The following is a 13,823-nucleotide window of genomic DNA, read 5'->3' as shown; positions in this document are numbered from 1 at the left end:
CAAATATTTAGTTTTCTCGGCTATTTGTGGGCCGATCTGGTCTTGCGATGGCTTCCTGTGATCGAAAAATGTTCCCTGATTTTATGGAGATCTTAACAAGGATCAAGGACATTTTCCCCAATTAACAATTTTTTTCTCCGCTATTTGTGAGCTGATCTGGGCGTTCACCGCCTTTTTTCGATCGGGATAGTTCCCCTCACAGGATACAACAAGGATGATTTTTCAATGATTTTATTTATCATAACTTAGCTTAGCATAAATAAATAAACAAGTGAAAACTTTTGTATATACACGCGTATATCCCAAAACCAATCTTTTAACATAACAAAAACGAGATATATTTAGAATCTAGAGCCCGCGTAGCTCCTCGCCTGGTAGTCAAAGTCATTCATGTCGATGGCCAGGTCAAAGGATGACGATGACCTGTAAGGTTCCGATCTTGCAAGGGGTGCGCTTCTTTCCTGCTGGAATACGATTCTGTCTGGCTTGGATACGACTCGGCTTGTGGCAAAGCGTAGGGTACACAACTCCTCTGGGAAGGAAGATATATTTTAAGATACATCCACAATTATATTCTGATTCACTTACGCGTCTCCAAGATGAAGCCCAGCGCTCATTATTTCCAGTGGGCGTGACCTACAACGTTGACCAACCGCCGTCGATCACTGTTCTCTCCTGCAGCGGCATCCAGCCAGGAGCTCATCCCTCGTACCTCCCGAGAGGAAGAGAACCTAAAATGAAAATCAAATAAATGAATGAACAATAACTTAATAACTGTACCTGGTGGAATAAGAGGAGGGAATCGCGCCAAAGCGGTTTATGGCCAGAAAGGGTCTCGGCAAAAGATGAATAGGGGGGAAACAAGAAAATCTTACCCGACCAAAGCACCTGCGAAGCACTTACGTCGTAAAAGTGAGGGAGAACTCTGGCGTTTATGCCTAAGCATGGCAAAACAGTTCAAATTGGCTCTGCAAATATAAAACAATCAATGTCATACTTTTGGGTGGCGACTAAGTTGCTGCTAATTTGGTAAGAATATTACGTTACAGCATAGCTGGTACGACAACCAGTTAGCAAAGTTTTCGACCAGCTTAGTTTTGTCAGTGGCCGTAGGGGGCGCCACAGCATGCATTTTTGGAATCTATTTGAAATCTATTACATATTTTCTTTCCGGTATAATCGGATCTGATTTCCAAATCTGATGGAAAGCTTCATATATAATAACATAAATCGGAAATTTAGTTTACTTTCAAATAGTTTATTCATAACTGCATCTGTTGCCTTGTACAATTTCGATTCATTACTACACATTCACTACGCACTTAGTACATTATTCTTTAAGGTTTAAGTTAAAAAAACGTTTCTCGACCACTTCCTATGGCTTCGGGGTTTCGTAACAGTCGCTGTGATTGTGACCTAAACTAATGCTACAGGAGTAGCATCGCATGTTCATCGCATGTTCGATGGCAGGCTCCGTTTTTCATTTACTTTTGCGGATTACGTTTTCAGCCAAAACGTTTCGTTTTCGTTTTAAGGTGTTCCATTTTTCACATATTTTTTTTATCGATATGTTACATTTTGAAGTCCGAATTAAATTGGGCGGGAAACAGCTGTGCTCACCCAGATTACCTGTTGAGCGCATGTTACAAGCACAGTCTGAGCTGTTACATGCACATTTGTGCTGTTATACGCAAAAATTTATTAATTGCCAACGTTCCGATAACCAAATCGGAATGCGTCAGCTGCTTACACCAAAACGAAATTTGTTGTTGCTGTGGCCAATTTTTTACGAGTCAAATTTTAGGTTGGGTTAAAATAAAATTATTTATAAAGAAAGCACAAGTTAAATTACCCTGATATAGGTATCAAGTTTATGTTAATGCATCAATAAGTCATCTATTTTTTTCCTTTTGCAATTAAGGTTCGTTTTGTTGTATAAAAAGCCCTTTACTTTTCATTTCGTCAACGAAAATGTTTTCGTTTTGAAAACGAAGAAATCTTGCGGAATGGGAAAAATAGAGCCCCAATTTATGTGATTTCAAAAGTAAATCGGAAAACTTTTGTGAATGTGAAAAACGGAGCCTGGCTGATAGTATATGGTTAAGTGTGTGTCCGTTATAAGTAGAAGGCACTATGCACATTCGCATTAACTAACTCTAAGATTTGCTCAGATCTATCTGTAGTCTGGAAACTGATATTTTAAGTACTACTACAAGCTGGCTGTGTCCAACGCATAGGATATGTTGTCGTCTTGAGAACTAAACGAACTCAACAAAATAAAAACCTACGGATACACAAGAGCAAAAACTAAACATCTAAATATACAATACATAATTTGGCATAAGGCGTCTCCAGCGCACTTTACAAATTAAAAAACACAAACTTCACCGTCTCGCCTCATCGAGTCGTAAAAATAAATAAGTTCAAAATTTTGGTGTGCCATCTAAAGATAATTCTTTCCATATAGATACAATATAGGAAGGAGTAGGTAGGTAAATAGATAGGTGGTAAGTGGGAATGCTGCGGGGCGGGGCGTACAATACAGGCAAAACAAAGGCTATCACCGAATGCTTTCCGACCTAGACTCTTAGCCTAAAGCTTACGCACTAGACACATATTTGGAATGGGGCTTTCGTAGAGCCATTTGATGACAATATATAAAATTCATAATTCATAAATATTAATCTGAAATCGTAGGATCGTACGCTCTCCGTTGGATCATCCAACACACTTTCCATAAATTGTGCTAAACGTTTACAAATGTAAATGCAAAAATTGCGCTACGACTTCTTGTTTTTCTTTTTTGCCAGCACTTGTCTTGGCTTGATTCTAACCTAACGGCCCCAAAGTCATCCTGACTTTAGGCCTACAAAACTTATAGCTACTGTACAGCAGTCGTTCTCTTTTTTTGTAAGTGTAAGTGTCTGTTCGTCTGTATGTCTATCTCTCTGTAGATCTGTGTGTGTTTCTTATAGCTATGTAACATATATTATGTTGCTTGGAAACATATAAATTTTAATCATATTTATATAGCATGGCAAACTAATGCTGATGACAAACTCCCCCATTCTCCCTACATTTTCCTGCGTATTGCACATGCCTGGAATAGAAAAGGGGAAAATCTATTCCAACTCCTGTTCCCACTCTGACTCCACTTTCCAATGCCGCTTTTGTTGCTGTTTCTGCTTCTGCTGCCGCTGCTGCTATGCTCGCCTGTCTCGTTGTCGATGGCGCTGCGAAGTGGGCAACAGGACGTTGCCCCTCGCATAGAAGTAGCCTCACAATTTGGAGCTATCGTAGCTCTCCAGCAACCATTCCTGTCGAGTCAGGGACTGGCTGCATTCCTCCATGAGCAGCTGATCCTTCTTCTCGCTGATGGACAGACACTTGCCGGAGGTGCCGTGATGCAGTTGCTTGGTGTTCTCACGATATGTCCAAAACTGAAATTGAGCTTCGATTAGTTGGGTGTCCCATTAAAAAATATCCCTGCAACATCACCTGATTTCCCTTGCCGCCGTGGCACGAATAGAGTATCACTTCCTTGCCGGCATAGTCTAAGCAGTAGTCGTCGCGTCGTATTTCCCCCACCTTGCTCAGCATCCAGTACTGCAGGGGAACGGGAGAAGGAAAGGGATCATATTAATATAAATTGCGATGGATGCGGATGCGTGGGTCTGCCAATTGCCAAGCCAAAAGTTTTTCCAGCACTACAGGACTACAATCTCACATCTTATTACAGATTAATGTTTTATTCAACTAAATGCCAAAAAGCAGCTCTGTTTCTGTGTATGTGGCTTTGTGTGATTGTGTGTGTGTGTATTTAAGGTTCTGTCCACTGCATGGGTGCGTCTGTGTGAGTCTGGTCATGATTATTTATAATTTGAACCCCGTTGCCAATTCCAGATGGCAGGGACCTCGGAACCAGGCTTCTGAATCCCGTTCTGATTCTGCGGCCCGCTGAAAATGCCTTTGTTTGCCCTGCTCTACAGCCCTCATTCCCTCCCACACTTGCTCTCGTTGGTTGGTCGTAACCAGCCGCCATTTGGTGTTGCTACCATTTCCGTTTCCGCGCCTGCTGTCCATACAGTCTCCCTTCCCTCCCATTCTTTATTCGTTTTATAATGCTGCCAGGACTACCAGGAATAATGCCAGGAATAATGATGAGCCATTCAATGGTGGGGTGGACGGAGGCGGCCCCCATTGCACGGATAATTACAGTTATTGTTTTAACAGTCGACTTTCAAAATTTGAGTTCCATCGAGTATCTCGTTTTCGTTACAGTTCCCCCTTCGTTCGGGTAGAATGAGCGGAAATCCCTCCAATGATTTCTACAAGAGCTGTCTTACAGTTGTGTCACGTAGGCTTCCCAAGGACGCTTCTCCTCCTTGCGGATAGAGAACTATCTACTTCATATTCATCCTTGCTTATTATTTTCTCCTGGCATCCACCCACCCACTACCCCACTGCTCACCCACTCCCTTGTCACCCTTGGTGTTCGCGATTTGCATTTCTTTTCCATTTCCTTTCCCCCATTCCGTCATGCCTTCATTGCTTTCCCCCTCTGTGTGCGTGATGCGTTTTTAATTACATTTTTTGCATGTCGTTTTATATTTTTCTTTTTTATCTAGCGTATATTTTATTTAGCTCTCTTTATACCCTCGAAACGGGGTAGTATGATTCTGATCCCATGTTGATACATAAGGCATGTGGAACAGCCTCGGAAAGAGCTTTAATGTACAAAAAAACCTAGTCTCTTGCATTCCCCTACAGTTTATTTGACCTGCACGGGTATCTAGCACTTTCGAACGCAAAGGTTAGCTTTACTTTTTTGTTTTTTTATGCTCTCTCGCTGAACCAATTTGTTTTCTGCCGGCACACAGATACTTCGCACTCCGTACTCGTATTTGTCCTGGCCCAGTCGCGTTTTCATGGGCGGAGCTCTTACATTATGTGGACATTCGGCCAGTGGTAGAACAAGTTTTAGCCTCCTGGTTACCGGATTCATATCCTTTGACGTATTCTTCTCACGGCAATCCTTTGTCCCCCGGCCAACTGCTGGCCGGTGCACATGCAATCGCTACGATATGCAAAATTAAAATTTTCGAAAAAAAACCACGCCTCCGTGCTCAAACGCCCACGAGTTTAGGCCCGCATTTTCCTTCCGCACTTTTTGCGACTGCTTTGCAAATGTTGATTATTTCATTCGCAGCCGCTTTTCCAACTTGGATGCGGTTTCTATTTTGTTGCACTCTTACCATTTGTATGTGTGTGTGCGTGTGTGTACATGGGGAGGCGCGGTGAATGGTTGTAGGCGTGGCGAATGCCATTGTAGTTGTTGTTTGCTGCCGTCTGTCTGGGACGACAATTTCGAAGCGAGGGAGCGCGACGCGTCGGTCGGCCAGTAGAACGGGGTCAACACTTTCCCCCCATTTAAATGCTGAATATACCATAGCCTCACGCAAACATTGGCACAGTATCTGTGTGTGTTTGCGCGCGCGCTTGTGTGTGTGTGTGTGTGTTGTAAAGGATTCTATTGTCTGTTGCAGTTCATTCGCCTGTAGTTTGGTCTGTTGCCGAGTTGTGTGGGTCGCCCTCTGTTTCTTGTTAAGTTGTCAAAAATTCTTGTTTCTAAATCGGGTTTTTTGTTTGTCTTTCTTTCGTGGACCCTCGAATTGTTGGTGAAGAAGTTCTGCTGTTGGAGAAATTTCAGAATTTTTCTGTTGTGATTCCAATAGTTGTCTTAGTGTTGTTGTTTTAGCTTATGCCATTGCTGTAATTCTAAAAGCAATGCTTTTTGAAGAGCCCTTTTGATGTTTAATGCTATTGAAATTATCGTTATTGTCTGTCAAAGTTGTTGAATTTCTGAATTTTGTTGTAGTTTTCACAGTTGTAACTGTTTTTGTTGCTCATGCGCGTGCAATTTGTGTCGGTTTCTCCATTTTCTTTTTGAAGTTTCTGTCGATGGCAGTCGTAATTGGTGTTTTTGCAGCAGCAACAGCAGCAGAAGCTCTGTGTGCTGTTGCAAGTGTTCTCGTTAGTGCTTTTTTGTAACTGTTGTTGTTGTTGTTGTTGTAACATTAGTTGTTGCCGCACCACACGACAACAAAAAATCAACCTCTCAGCAGCTGAAGCCAAAGCGATGCAAATGATTTATCATTCAGAGTTTTATTTATGATTGCGTTTTAATTAATTTCTGTGTGACATGGCATAAATCGACCAAAAATACCCTCAAATAAGTGTCTGTCAATGTGCGTGTTCGTGTGAATGTAAATGTAAATGTGTGTGTTTTATGCGATTGTATCTGATTGTATGTATCCTGTAAAACTGTTAAATTGTCAATGCAATTTTTGCCTTGGCTTGGCAACAATTGCGGATAAATACCTTCACTTATGATATGCAAACAAATTGTAAATTGTAAATTGAATATGAAATGCTTTCACTCCACATTATTTTCGATACGATACTAAAATTTATTACACTAGCCACAAACTCCGTCAAAATTAGTGCTCGAAACCGCAGAACTTTCACAAGGATAACAAAAAAACAAAGGCAAAAATACAGTTATTGTTGTCAGCTCTTATCGAGGATCCACTTTTGAAATACCTTTCGGCGGAGGCACAGGCACCAAAAATCAAAAAACCAAATAAGGAAAAACTTTCCAAAACGTAACAATAAAATCAAGCTTAGATCGGAATATAACATAAGTGGGAATATTAGGGGTTGGGTTTCATGATTTATCAAATAATATTTCAAAGAATATATGATTTTTCTAAGGTTGTGCTTTAGATGATTATGGCCTAAAGATGATTTCAGGTATAGACATTTGGTAGAAATGAAAGTGATTTTTAGAGAGTGTTTACGTCTTCTAGTAAAGACATTGTTTTCTTTTCAACAAATAAAGTACTTAGAGGCTATATGGAGGTTAAATCTAAACCACTTTTCAATTTTATAATGATTAAAACGTACGGATGGATCCCAAAAATTCTCTATAGCCTTGATCGCTATTGAATCTGTAGGGATTCTATAAAGTTTTCATCAAAAATTCAAATCGAAATTCTTAGAAAAATCAGGGATACTTAGTGCATAGAGTTCCTGAACCTCTTTAGTGGGATTATTCCATGATGATGATGTGATATGATGTGACTTGGAGGAGCGGGAGTGTATTGTCAAGTGTCAATTGGATGTGGGTTTGGGTTTGTATTCAAAAAGGCAAGCAGAAAATTAACAAAACGAGAAGCGGAAAAGCACTAAATAAGCGCAAAAATCAGGAAACAGGAACCGAAGCAAAACACCAACAAAACTCAAATTTCAACAAAGCGGAAAACAGAAAAGTAAATGTTAAAAGAACGAGGTGGGGCGCCGGGCAGCCGTCAGGCGGGCCGCCTGGTCGCCGCCTATGCCTCCGTTTCTGGCCGGTATGTGGATACCTGATTTCCTCCTTGGCCGTGACACTGATACACGGAAACGGTGGCCGCTTCTTCGCGCTTTTCCTGCCCATCTAGGCACATGCCCGACGCTATGTTTGATATCTGGAAATTAAGTTTATGTAGAGTTCATAGAGAGTTCAGATCGGTCTGAGACCTGAGAGCTGTTCAAAGCAAAGTATCAAAGAGTCTTATAAAATCTTAGAGTTGGGGAGAATGCCACCACATTGCCAGATGTATATATAGAAAGATATTAGTTTTGGACAAAGTGTTTAGTAGCAACGAAGTGGGAGTACGGATCAAAGAGGTTGTATCTTTCGGTTTTCGGTTTACGGTTTTCTTGTGCTTGTTGAACGGAGTTTGTGGCGGTCGCAGGGCTGCTGAGATTGTTGCAAAACAAACCTGATTGCCGCCCTGGCGATGGCAGGGATAGAGACCAACGGCCTTCTTCTGGTGCTTCTTTCCGGTTGGAGAGTCCAAGCAGGTGCGACCGCCATAACCTAGGTTTCTTATCTGCGAATTGGGATTAATATCGTGTGGGTTGGAACCAGTTTTCAGGGTTAGTGTTTCAGTTGATGGGTGTGGGGCTGGTCCTAGGGATTGGGGTTTGGGGTGGGGGTGTTGACAACACTGGGGAAACCAAAGGACTTACCTCGCCATGGGCCACCGCATCGCCGGGTATGAAGAGCTCGGGATAGATGTTGTCCAGATACCACTTGAAGCTCTTGCACTGCAGGTCCTCCCTGGGATGAGCATTTGGGATTGGGATTGGAATTGTGATTGGGATGAATTCTTGTTCTCATCCTCCCCACAACTTACCGCAGTTTCTTACGATCGCTGACATCGCCCCAGTCGCCTTTGTCGTTCCCGATGCGATGGTAGTAGTACTGCGAGTACTCATCCATCCAGACCTCCGCCAGTCGCACCGAGTTCTTTCGCAGCACATTCACGCCCGAACGCCACTGCAATTGGAGGGAAAACAGAAAGTGGTGAGTGGACTGCTCTATGGCCTCCATAGTTTTCCCAGGAAAGCGAGGGAAAGGTAAAAGATAGCATAGGGAAAGGCACGGCCAAGGCAAACGCAATCACTGAACGGGCGGGCGGGTGCCAGAGCCAGAGTCAATGGAAATATTTGGTCAGCAAACAGAACAGAGCAGAGTGTAGTGGAGTGAAGTGGAGTAAAGTGGAGGTAGAGCAGAACAATGCAGCCAGAGCTCTCGACGATGTCCAGGTCCAGATCCAGGTCCTAGGAGTGGCCATGAAGAGGCGCAGCAGCAGCAGCAGAGGCAGCAGGAGAGGTGGACAACAAAGCCTAATTACCTGAATGAGTGGCTTTTGCTTAGTGGCATTATGTAAGGCTTCTGCTGGTTGCTGCTGCCTCAGCTCCTGCTCCTGTTGTGGTTGTCTCTGGCTACCTGGTCCTTGCCTTCACTTCACCTCTTTATTGCCCCTTTACCACACCACCCCACCTCAGACCTCATGGGCATTGTCCGCCTGTTGTGTGTCTTGTTCTGTGTTTGTGTTTCCCTGTCCCTGTGTATTGTCGCTGCTCGTTTCATGTTGCCAGCGGGAAAGCAGAGCCGTGAGAGGACGGATGGGGGAGGTGGTTGGTGCAGCAGTGGGTGTGGCGGATGCCAGGACTGGAAGATTTAGTGCTTTGCACTGACGTTTATTGAATTTGCGAAGGGCTGTCGCCACAATCGATACCCAAACGATAAATGTGTCGATCTGTTGCTGTTTCTGATGGAAACATGTTTATAATTTATCGATAAATGTTATCCGAAACAATCGAACGATTACTATTCATGAACTAGAGTACATATTTACTACTAGGAATGTGTTATTGTGCGAAATTAAATATCATGTAGCTGTCCATTAGTGGTCCTCTGTTCTCTTTCTCTCTCTCTCCATATCTGTCTTGTTTATCGGCAACTCATCTTGAGGACGAAACTCCCTGAGGATTTGGACGTTCGGGTTCGGGTTAGTTCCACTCCGAGAGCATGCTTTGAAGCTCTGTGTGTTGCGGTATTGACATCCAAACAGTTGCCAAACTTTTGTCAAGCGTAAACCGTTGATAATTGAAGCAGCCCCAAGAGGCAGAGGCAGAGGCAGTGGCAGTGGCAGTGGCAGTAGTTGCCATCCGAAGTTGCTGGTAAAGGAGGACACACATGGCAAAGACAGCCACATTGCATGTCCATGTCGAGGTCCCTCCATGTTGCTGCTTTGCGGCTGGCATTGTGCAAGGCCCGAGGAGTGGATGGGGAAACGGGTAGAGTAGACTATGTGGTGGTGGTGATAGTGGGTGTGTTGGGTGTGGGGTGTGGGGTGTGAGCGGCGGGTATTGGGACACTGTTGACCAAACACGAACCTCGGCTGGTAACTGGTCCTGAGGCTGGCCACACAAAGCGATGCCGAGAACACAACGCACACAACACACAGCCATACAGCACGTGATGTTGTGTAAGAGTTTTAAATTCTTTTGGTCTTTCCCCCAGGCATCAGACTCACTTCCATACCACTCTACATAGGTATCCACCTCTAGGTCGTTAATGAGCAGTGGGCGAGACTTGGGCAGTGGGTGTTGATGGGTTGGATGGTATATCAATATTGGTTTTGGCAACCACTGGCATTCATTGTCCAGCAATTTCTGCCCCTCAGAAACAGATGTACCGACCGACAGATTGCCATTTCCGTTTCCATTTCCATTTGCGATTCGATAATTGACCGAATGGCACTTACCTTATAAGGGGAACGCTTGCGGAAGATGTGGCCCACATGGGAGCAGGGCACAATCTCCAGAGTGCCGCCGCACATCCAGGTCTTGAAGGACAGCTCCAGATTCTCGCCGCCCCAGATATCGAAGCCAGAGTCGTAGGTCCCCAGGCGGTTGAAGTACTCCCGGTCTATCGAGAAGAGCCCACCGGCCATCGTGGGGGAGTACACGGGCTCCGCCGTGCTCTGAAAGACGGAAAAAAACAGATAGCATCGATGTGAGTACAGTTGAGAGATGGCGAAAAGGCGTAGGAGAAATTTCATTTCACTAATTGATACTCTCAAGCGGAGGAGGCTCTCGCATTCCCGTGCCACAAGTGCCTTGCACCTGAGCAAACTTTTGCTCAAGTACCGCACCGGGCATGGTACTGGGGAGGGGGTGGCAACAGCCAGGGCGTTCTGTCTGTCTGGAAGGGAAGTCCCTTCTCTCTTCAAGCCCTCTCTCTTTCTGTAAGGAAAAGTTTGCTTCTGCCTTTTTTGGTTACTCTCTCAACAGCTTGCCACAAGAATACTTGAGGCTACGTTTTATTTAGTACAACATTTTCACTCTCCTTCTCTCTCGCTCCCTCTCTGGCTGCCCTTTCGGCTATCTCTTTCACACTATTTATCTGGTTTTCCGGCACAAAATTTTTGTTGTAATTGAATACTTTGTCCAGAGTCCTGGCTGCAGTGCTGGTTCCTGTTCCTGTTTCACGCCTGCGCCCCCTTTGGGGCAACGAATTTCTGCATTTAATTGGAGAATTTCATTCCGTATTTCATTGCAATTTAATTTCAGGAATATTCTCGATTTGTTTCGACTGCCAGGAGCAGCAGCAGCAACAGCAGCTGCTTGTCCGCTTGCAACATATAAAATAAAATAATTAAAAATAAATACACTTTGCAATGGAGGAGGTTTTTCCTTTTGTTGCATTGTTTCGTAATTTGTTATTGTGCAATGGAAAGCCAAATAAAAAAAAGAAACGAATCGGGGAAAATGGCATTAAGCAAAAGAAAATTTTGCGCTTTTGAAATGTCTTAATTTGGATATTTATCGGGTAATGCAATTGCCATCTAGACGAACAAGGAATGCTGACTGTTGAAAAATAAGTCGCTTGTAAGTCTCCCCTCGCCTCCGCTCTCTCTCTCTTGCTCTCCGCGTCCCACAAAAAAGGGTATTAACAATTATGCAAGTGCTTTAATAAATTAAGTTCCCGCATAAATTATGCTATCTCTATAGATATTTATTGTGATTACTTTTAATTTTATGGTTGGCTTCGGGGAGGGGGGTGACATCATAATAATAATTTCCATTATTATTAAATTATGCGAGAAATGTGCACACAGTAATTGTTGTGTAAACGCGCCATGTTGCAAAGGTCAGAACGGTGCTGCTGCTGCCACACGGCGGGGCAGCGACTGGGAGGGTGATGGGGAGGGGGAGAGGGGGCCTAAAGCCAACCGATACAATTGCAGGCAAAGTAATTGAGTTTCAGGAGGAGACACCAAGCGAGACAAAAAGGTTGACGACAAACGTAAAGCGGAAAACGAGAAAATAAATGAAATTGTCACAGAGATGGGTTAAAGGACACTCGCCGACCGGGAGTGGCAGTGGGAGTGGTAGTCGGAGTGGGTGGCAACTAAAAATGCGTAACATTAAGTCAACACGAAGAAGGAGGCAAATCCGGAGAGATATCTGGCAACAGGACAACAAAGTGAAATCTCCGAACGCGACAAGTGCCATTGTGCTTTTGGGGCCAGCAGCGGCAGCAGCAGCAGCAGCATCCCAGAGGGGAGGGCGGGTGGTGTGGCAGGAAGGAAGACGCGGCCGGCCGTCGGCAAATGCGCAGTGTGACATTTAATAAACGCCTTCAACAGAGCTTCTCCGAAAAAAGTGTGGCAGCTACAAGGACGGAGAACGGATGTGGCAGGCAAAAGCGGATGGGATGGGGTACCCAAATATGCGAAAGGCAAGCAGGAGAAGGCATAAGGGATAAAGGGACACAGAGAGGACATGCGGGCGGCCTTTTTTTTTTTGATTCGTTGCCACCGGAAGTGACAGAACAAATAGCAAAAGTGAAAAGTGAAGGCGAGGGCGGGGCCGGAGGCTGTGGAGGCTGTGGCGGCTGTGGCCGTGGAGGCAGAGACCGCTTGCAGCATGTGAGTATAAAGAGAATCCTTTTATTGTTATAACCTGCACACGCACTCCTGCCTCCGGCCCTCCCCTCTACCGCTCCTGTGTATCCTTGTTGCACATGAAAAGGGAGAAATATTTGTACATGAACAAAAAAATATAGTTTTCGTTCTGGGCGAGAATAAACCGAAATGAAATAAAATGAAATGCAGCTCTGAATAAATAAATAAATGTACAGGGAAATATGAGTGAATCATGTTGTTGCAGTTGCTGTTGCAGTTGCACACTCTGTTGCCGTTGCAGTTGATGTTTGTGCAACTTTTTGCGTTTCCGACTGTTGGTTCCTTCTTCTTCCTGCTTTTCCGCCAGCCCCCTTCCGCCGTCCGCCTGGGTTCCCCACCCCCCCCCCCCCCCTCTGGTCTCCCATTCGTTGAAAAATAATGCGGCTTAAATGATTTAAAAGCAGAAAAACAAACAAACAAAGAGACAAACAGAATTCTTATGCCCGAATGAATAATGCTGCAGTGCGTGGCTTGTGGCGGGGGCGTGGAGCGCAGAGCGGAAAACCAATATGAAAAGTTGCGACCAAAGTAAAAGGAAATTAAACAGCGATAAGCAGGGGATGAGGAGTGTTGTGTAGTCAACGTGAAATCCCCAAGAGATTTAACCAGCAGATTGTCCTGATTGAATTCGCAACATTATTTCCTTTTCAGCAGTAAATTATTTTATTTATTTTTTAAATCATGCAAATTATTATGTTTCATGTAAAAACAACACCATTCAAACGGAAACAAAAGCTTTGTTCTGATGGAAAGAGGTGCAAAAAAAAGTCAGAAAAGGGCTGGGGAAAATCGACATAAAAAGGGAAAAACAAAAACAAAACAAAAGATGGTCCACAAAGGAATAGAGTAAATCAATTTTCAAAGAAAGCCTGAAAATTTTCATTGAATGACTCGTTTATTGGCATTTCTGTTTGGGCCATTTATTAGGCCATAATCCCGCCCGTTGCGTTAACTTGGCCAACTCCTCAAGTCACAAAGTAAAAGATTCATGGGGCCAAAATAAATCAATTTTCTGTGGCAATGGCATAAACAAGCAGCTACAGAAGAAATAGAGCTTAAGATGACAAAATGTCAAAAGTAACTTGGGCACATTTTTCATTCACATTCTCCGAAACAGACCCAGGGTGAGGTTCCTCCTTATACCATTTTTGGATATCAAAATAAATCCTATGGCATTCATAATGCTTAAGGAGTGTGACGCATTTCACGATGCAGAATGGAGGTGTTCCAGAGGATGCCAGCGGTGGCTTCACTTTAAAGTCGCTGGAAAATGGGCCAACCTGCTGTGGAAACCCCCTCCGAGGAGCCACATTAACATCAAATAAAACAGTCACGTAGAGGGGCGGCAGCGGTGGTGGTGGGAGGCACCGAAAAAAATATGCCCAGGAATATCGTAAATGTCAGGAGGCGCCTCCTCAGAGGGGGTGGTGACTGGAATCTCTAGAGCCACCCCAC

General features: G+C 44.0%; 1 protein-coding gene and 1 long non-coding RNA gene across 4 annotated transcripts in view; both read right to left on the bottom strand.

Moving 5' to 3' along the window:
* Window positions 1-215: 215 nt before the first annotated feature.
* LOC117183723 (uncharacterized) lies at window positions 216-1,185 on the bottom strand. Its single transcript, XR_004468876.1, has 2 exons — window positions 589-1,185; window positions 216-532 (listed from the first exon to the last, which is right to left on the bottom strand). It is a non-coding gene; the product is annotated as an uncharacterized lncRNA (long non-coding RNA).
* A 1,605-nt stretch (window positions 1,186-2,790) lies between these two features.
* Window positions 2,791-13,823, bottom strand: part of Pgant9 (polypeptide N-acetylgalactosaminyltransferase 9) — a 60,574-nt gene continuing 49,541 nt past the window's right edge. For 2 of the 3 annotated variants that reach the window (XM_015185315.2, XM_002138981.3), the window contains 6 exons: window positions 10,164-10,382; window positions 8,244-8,386; window positions 8,077-8,167; window positions 7,827-7,937; window positions 3,499-3,606; window positions 2,791-3,440 (listed from right to left, as the gene is read on the bottom strand). In XM_015185315.2, coding sequence (XP_015040801.2) covers window positions 3,279-3,440; window positions 3,499-3,606; window positions 7,827-7,937; window positions 8,077-8,167; window positions 8,244-8,386; window positions 10,164-10,382 — 834 coding nt within the window. In that variant the 3' untranslated portion in view covers window positions 2,791-3,278. Of the gene's footprint in view, window positions 3,441-3,498; window positions 3,607-7,427; window positions 7,530-7,826; window positions 7,938-8,076; window positions 8,168-8,243; window positions 8,387-10,163; window positions 10,383-13,823 lie in introns of all 3 variants that reach the window. The other variant, XM_015185314.2, reaches the window with a different exon arrangement.

Source organism: Drosophila pseudoobscura, chromosome 3, assembly GCF_009870125.1.
Source record: "Drosophila pseudoobscura strain MV-25-SWS-2005 chromosome 3, UCI_Dpse_MV25, whole genome shotgun sequence".
Lineage (NCBI taxonomy): Eukaryota > Metazoa > Arthropoda > Insecta > Diptera > Drosophilidae > Drosophila > Drosophila pseudoobscura.
Note: the sequence above shows the minus strand (reverse complement) of the source record. Positions and strands in the feature narration are given on the sequence as shown.